This window comes from Triticum aestivum, chromosome 7B, assembly GCF_018294505.1.
Source record: "Triticum aestivum cultivar Chinese Spring chromosome 7B, IWGSC CS RefSeq v2.1, whole genome shotgun sequence".
NCBI classification, from domain to species: domain Eukaryota; kingdom Viridiplantae; phylum Streptophyta; class Magnoliopsida; order Poales; family Poaceae; genus Triticum; species Triticum aestivum.
In genome coordinates, this window is record NC_057813.1 from 216222931 (window position 1) to 216229777 (window position 6847).

The 6847-nt window shown below is 45.3% G+C and overlaps 1 protein-coding gene across 1 annotated transcript; it reads left to right on the forward strand.

Annotated features, from left to right (window-relative positions):
* The first annotated feature begins 225 nt into the window (after positions 1-225).
* LOC123161902 (60S ribosomal protein L32-1) lies at positions 226-2802 on the forward strand. The gene is made up of 4 exons (XM_044579716.1): positions 226-386; positions 488-584; positions 2108-2289; positions 2473-2802. The coding sequence occupies exons 2-4, from the start codon at positions 495-497 to the stop codon at positions 2600-2602; spliced, it is 402 nt and encodes a 133-aa protein (XP_044435651.1). The 5' UTR covers positions 226-386; positions 488-494; the 3' UTR covers positions 2603-2802.
* Positions 2803-6847: the final 4045 nt, after the last annotated feature.

The following is a 6847-nucleotide window of genomic DNA, read 5'->3' on the forward strand; positions in this document are numbered from 1 at the left end:
TACTCCTTAACTACTCTCTCCGTTCCTAAATAATTGTCTTTCTAGAGATTTCAACAAGTGACTACATACGGAGCAAAATGAGTGAATCTACACTCTAAAACATGTCTACATACATCTGTATGTTATAGTCCATTTGAGATGGCTAGAAAGGCAATTATTTGGGAACGGAGGGAGTATTAACTAGTGATTTCGCGCCTGCCGTCTAGCGTCGGCCGAAAAACAAGAGTGCATCTTTCTCGTAGTGGGCTAGTCTTAGTGGCCCATCATAGCCCACATACCTAGGGTTCGCGGAAGGCCTAAAGACCGCACCGCCTTGCAAATAGAACCCTGCCGCCGCCGCCGTTCTTCTTCCTCCTCGCTTCGTGTTAGAGGGTCGTCCTTCTCAGGTACCCCGGCAAGCAGTCCGTAGCAGAGCTCCCACCCTGTCCTCTTGCGATGCTATTTTCTCCATTTGCTTCAAACTCCTTCTTTTGGTTTTGCCCGGCAGATCAGAGATGGCGGTGCCGCTTCTGACGAGGAAGATCGTGAAGAAGAGGGTCAAGCACTTCAAGAGGGCCCATAGCGACCGCTACATTGGCCTCAAGGTAACCACTTATACCAAACTTTTACCCAGTGGAATTCGTAGGTACCACGCCCACGTGTTTTGGTTGTTCAGTTCAGATGATGTGTTCCGGTTCTAGATCGCGATTGCTGTGCGCCGGTGTAGTTGGTTTGCCTTTCCGAGTAGTGTCTGATGCTAAGTTCTAAGCGTGACTGTTGTTGGTCGTTGTGGTTGCGGTGTATTCCTAATTTATACTAGCAATGGTTCTTCGAAGTGGTAGGAAAGTGGAAGGCATAGCCTGTAGAAATGTGTTGCTGTTTCTTTTGTGTTGGGATCCGTAGTTAATTTGAAGGAGAAAACTAATTATTGCATGTTTAATCAACCTTGCTTATTTGGACTTGACACATCATTTGAACACTTGGTGCAAAGGTGATGCCGAATTTTGAGCTTTGCTGTTCTTTTGGTTACTGTTTCTATCTAGCGGTTTGAAAGGAAGGAAATGATGTCTTAGTAAAAGGTCTGAGGAAGAGAACGTTTTCTTCAGTGAGCATTGGGATGAAGTAAGAGAGCACACTAGCCCTTGCATGAGTATAGCATTGTGGCCGTCGCAAACTCTTCTACAACAATAACTTCATGATTTTCATGAAGTGGGTTGGATATTAAAGGCGTGGCTTCATTATGAGTATGAGTGCTTGCCTAGATTTCTCCCAACACTTGTTATCCACTGGTTGCTGAAGAAAATCTTGTCTTTCACATGATTATGCCTTCTGTCTGATCCTTCCAGCAAACGAATTCTTTCCCGGTTATACTTAATTGGTGGCTGTAGTCCATTTTTTTTCTTCTGCATTTAACTTCTCGTATAACTTTTTTGTTCAATGAATCTGTGGTAGCAAGTGCACCTGCCAAAGAAGTGATGTTTCAAGAGCATCTGTTTTGCTACACTCAACATCTTAAAAAATCCGTTGTTTGCATGGAGTGCTCTTTTTCAAAACATACTCCCTCCATTCTGAATTATAAGATGTTTTATATATTTCAATATGGACTACATATGGACTAATGTGTGAACAAACACACCGAAACGTGTAGAATAAGTTATTTTACACCCGAGTTTTTTTTATGTTATTATGTTTAAATTTTATGTTTGGTATACGAATAATTACGTTTATATTGATTCACCACACAAAAAAGGGTATAAGAAAAGTAAGATATGAATCATAAAAACACAAAATTTACATTTATATGTACACTTTATACTATGTTTTTACTTTCATAATTTTACTGACATAAAAAAGTGGTGTAGTGATGTAATCAGAAAAAAAATTAGAACATCTTATAATTTGGAACGAATACCTTAAAAATTGAATGTATAGTTTCTTGTAGTTGTAGCTTATTCCCGACTGGCATCGTGCTTTAGACAACACATAAGCAGAAGCGTATGCTAAACTTCTTTTGTCTTTCTTATATGCTCAAGTTCTGTGTCTTCTTGACATGTTTTTCTTAGTGACACGTGTGCTTAACAGCTTATCTTGTGCTTAAACCGAAAATTTCACGCCTCTATATCTACAGACCAGCTGGCGCAGGCCAAAGGGTATTGATTCCCGGGTGAGGAGAAAGTTCAAGGGATGTACTTTGATGCCCAACATTGGCTATGGTTCTGACAAGAAGACCAGGCATTACCTGCCAAACAAGTTCAAGAAGTTTGTTGTCCACAATGTCTCCGAGCTGGAGCTGCTTATGATGCACAACAGGTAACTTACACAGTTACACTGTCAATATGAAGTGCTGATTGGTGTCAAGAACCTGATGTTCTCAAGTTAGATGGTTCTTCACTCTTCTGATTCTGAACTGTGCTGATTGGTGTCAACATTTTTTTTAGAGAATAACGTTCTTTATTTTCAGATTAACTCTTGCATTGCTTTTATTGCCAACAGGACATACTGTGCTGAGATCGCCCACAACGTCTCTACCAAGAAGCGGAAGGACATTGTGGAGCGTGCTGCACAGCTGGATATTGTTGTCACAAACAAGCTTGCTAGGCTTCGCAGCCAGGAGGACGAGTGAAATGTTCTTCCAGTGCTATTATGGCCGCTTTGCTTGTTGGAAACTGTTTGCTCTGGGAGCTTGTTTACTCATCTGTTACTTTTATGATATGAACATGCTGTTATTATCAGTAACGACTAGCAGGCTAAAATTTTGTTAATGGTATCAACCTCTAAATCAGAAACTTGCTTTGTCTCTTGAAGACAGCATGCTGATCGTCTTGTTACTTTGCCAAGTCCTTTTGTTTAAAAAAACTAACTGACTAATGATCCATGTTCAGTACGTGGTCCTGCTTTCCAAAGCAAAGGTTATTTTAATCCGAACGTTCAAAGAGTAGGATTTTTTTATATAAACATATATATACCGAGTATTGATTTGGGAAATACACTTTGGTTCCTGGTTGTATATACATCCTATATAGGGATTTTTTTAATAATTAAACAAAAAGTCAAGATAGTTCAAAAGTATTTTTAGATTAAACTTGATTTTGTTTTGCACTGGTTTATAAATTTTCATGAAAAAAAACCCAACATTGACTTCAGGGAAAAAAGACAAAATTTATTTCCTATTATAGCTCACTACTCACTATTTTGACCGAAAATTTGTCTTTTTGAAAAGAAGTCGAATGGTTATTTTCTTTTTGTGGAATTTTTCTCACAGGTATAATAGAAGGTCAAGTTTATTTTAAAAATATTTTCAGATTTTTTGACTTTTTGTTGAATTGCTAATTTATTTATTCATATAGGGTGTATATACACCAGGAACCAAACGTTCTCGTCTGTATTGATTCCGGAAAATTAACTCATTTTTTAGAGAGATACTAAGTTTAGTTAGCCAGAGCTGACTGACGTGGCATGTTTTTTGGCCATGTGTGCACATACAAACAAGACCCACCTATTAGAGCATCTCCAGCCGTTCGGCCCCCCAGGGCGCCGAAAAATAGCGGCCTGTGAGTGAGCCGGCGCTAGTTCGGCCCCTGGGGTTTGGTTCGTTTTCAGTCGCACGCAAACGGGCGCCGCGGGTTCGGAAGTTCGCCTTGTTTTTTTTTTCAAACTGGGCGACTTTTGCATGAACTCTATCATTTTTCGTCCAAATTTATACAAAAGCGTAAAACATGCGTGAACTAACATAAAAACGAACTTAAAACGCCTAGCTAGTGCCGCTGCCGTCGCCACCGCCGCCTTCTACATGCCGAGAAGCCTGTAGAAGCGGGTGTAGTCGCCGACGTCGTCGTCGTCGCGCGCCTCGCCCGCAGCGTCCCTGCTACACCCCTCGCCTGGGTCACCGACGGCGCATGACGGCCCGGCCTTGACCTCGTCGTTGCTGTCGATGACGATAATGCCACCTTCCTCGGCGCGGCGACGGGCCTCGGCGCGGCTGCGGGCCTGGGTCTTCAAGTAAGCCCGACGCTGTTGGCGCACCTGCTCGCGGACGTAGTCCTCCCTCGCCCATTTGAGGGCGGACTCGTCGTCGGGTGCCACCATGCCGGCGTGCTCCGGCTTCACGGGGGCTGTGTCCGGCTCGGGCTTCGGCCGGACAAGGCGAAGGGAGCGCCTTGTCGGTGCCGTCGCGGGCGACGGCTCGTTGATGACGAGGGTGCCGCTCCGCACGCGACGCCCGAGCGGCGTCTCCTCCAGCTTGGGCTTGACGGGGCGAGCCCGACGAGGAGGACGACCCCGGCTCCATTCGCTGTGGTATCCAGGAGCTACCGCGGCGGCGAGGGAAGGAGGGGCGCGCCGGGTACTTCAGCCGCGGCACATTGCCGGTGTCGATGTGGTCGAGAAAGGCATCGAGTGTGCGGCCGGGGACGCCCCACCACTCGCGCCGTCCTTCAGAGTTGAGGCGGCAGCGGGGGATGACGCCGTTGGTGGGGGCGATCTGCTCCTCGCGGCGGGCCTGAAAGTACAGCGTCCACAGCGTTTCGCTGTTGGGGGCGTACCTCGGCTCGTTCCGCTGCTCCTCCGTCAGCGACGAGCGTATGCGGGCGATCTCCGCCCGCCGTGCGGCTCCTTCGGGGACGAGCGGCACCGGGACGCCGGCGGCGCTCAACCTCCACGCCCCCGGCACGCGCATGTCGGGCGGCACCGGGTACTCTGCCTCGTACAGAAGGCGCGCCTCCGGCTCCTGGAGGTGTCGGCGGCCGAAGCCGTTCGCCGCTGCGCCGTCGCCTGGGTATCTCTCGGCTATTTCGCTCATCGGCGGTGGAAGGCAGTGGGGGATAGCTCGTCGGCGGGAAGAAGGCTTTAGCGGGATGGAGAGGGGGAGGGGTGTGGTGCTCACCGGCGGGGAGGGATGCCTTTTTATAGCCGGAGCGGGGGTGACGGTGGGCGGCATGCGGGCGGACGCGCGTCGGCGGTGTCTTCACTGCACCGCCCGTGAGCATCAATGGAGGCTGACCGGCGCGGCAGCGCGGCAGCCCGGCATCCTTCGCATTGATTCCCGCGGGAACCGAAGCGATGTGGTCGACGAAGCAGCTGTCTCGCTGACGCGGCGGGCCCGCGACTGCTTCGCGCCAAAAACGCTCGCCCTGACGCCCCCGGGCGCCACCCGACGCTTCGGGTTCGGTCTGGGTACGCCGGTGCTGATTTCGGCCCAAGCCGGTGAAAAACGGGCTCCTGGCGCGGCTGGGCCGATTTTTCGACGCCGGCGAAAAGAAAACGCCTGGGAAGGCCGTTCTGGGGGCGCGGCTGGAGATGCTCTTACAAATCATGTCAACATGATCAAATGGTGGATTAGAGCTACCTACAACTACATCAATATGTGGTGTTTTGTGCAACAAACCAAAGAGTAAGAGTAAGTGTTTGTATAAATCCCTCTCCTCTTATTCCTTCTAGATTTCATTTGATGTACAATTTATACTTTCCTTTTATCAGCATCTGCAATGAACTTTTGTGTCATTCTACCTTCTTCTGTCGTAGCGTCACCATCTACAACGTGTAGAGAGTCCATCAACGGTTACTCGCTCACCTGGTGCACCTGATCGAAGACCACCGGTTAAGCCGTTTCAATGCAAGGCGCTTAGAGGTACTAAGAGCGTCTCCAATAGCTCATGTAAAAAGCTACTACATAACAGCGGATGGCGGCTTTTCATAGATGGAGGGAAGTTCAAGAGAATTTACGAGATCTTGTAATTTTTTGCGCATTTATAGAAACTGTTGAAATTTTTTTGGGCCCGACTTCACCTATATGATCCTTATTTTATCAATACACGAACTATTGGAGATGCTCTAACACAATCTCCAACGGCAGATCCTGTATGCCACCCGAGGGGGCAAATAGGCGTGGCTTTGACCGTAGGTTGGCCAGCCCAGTTTGCTGCTTCCTTTTTCTGTTCATTTGTTTTTTTTCTTTGTTTCACTTTTTAGGGTATTTTGGTTATTTTCAGGCTTTTTTACGTTTTTATATCCTTTTATTTTTATTAATGTATGGTGATTTTCTTTGCATATGGTGAACACTTTTTAATAGAGTGAACTTTCTTGTAATATATGTTGAATGTTTTATAAATACACATTGAATATTTTTAAAAATACCATGGACATTGTATTAGTATACAGTAAACAGTTATGCAATATAAAATGATTTATTTTAATATATAGTGATTTTTGGTAGTCACTAAACTTTATTTAATACACACCAAAAAAAATCTAATATATGGTGAACTTCTTTAATATATGATAAACATATTTTTAGTATACACCAAACTTTTTTAGACTAGCACTGAATTTTTTTACAGATATATATTTTCTATTTTTAAATTGGTTTTTAAATTTTAAAGAAAAAATCGACTATAACATCTTCTTTTTTAGGGAAAACTCTGGACTATAACATCAAAGAGGGTAAAAGATCACTTTTGTGCCAGAGTGGGTTTGGTCCATTTGCATTGCATGCAGGCGTGGCCTCTACTATGTGACACTCACATGCGTTGTCTAGGGAATTTTCTAATATACGCTCGTGGCGTCAAGTTGTCGCTGCTTCTCACAGAGGCGAGCGACCTAGGCACGGAGATGGGCCGGCTCAACTACGAGATTATGCATGCGCTACAGTTTCTAAATTTGTTTGCAAATTTTTAAAAACATCTTCGTGTTTTCAGTTCTGTTCAGCAGTTTAATTTTTTTCCATAAATTGTTCGAAAATTTAAAAAATGTTCGTGTTTCAAATTTTGTTTGGGGCTTCCCAAAAATGTTTGCCAGTTATAAAAAGTGTTCATGACTTTGAATTTTTTTCGGTAGTTTAGAAAAGTATTCCCATTCTTCAAAATGTTTGCAT

Bases quoted from the DNA above. Each gene is read 5' to 3' on its own strand.
- LOC123161902 (XM_044579716.1), top strand. From the start codon at position 495: ATGGCGGTGCCGCTTCTGACGAGGAAGATCGTGAAGAAGAGGGTCAAG. The intron at 585-2,107 runs GTAACCACTTAT...CTATATCTACAG, and splicing joins ACCGCTACATTGGCCTCAAG to ACCAGCTGGCGCAGGCCAAA. The intron at 2,290-2,472 runs GTAACTTACACA...TATTGCCAACAG, and splicing joins CTGCTTATGATGCACAACAG to GACATACTGTGCTGAGATCG.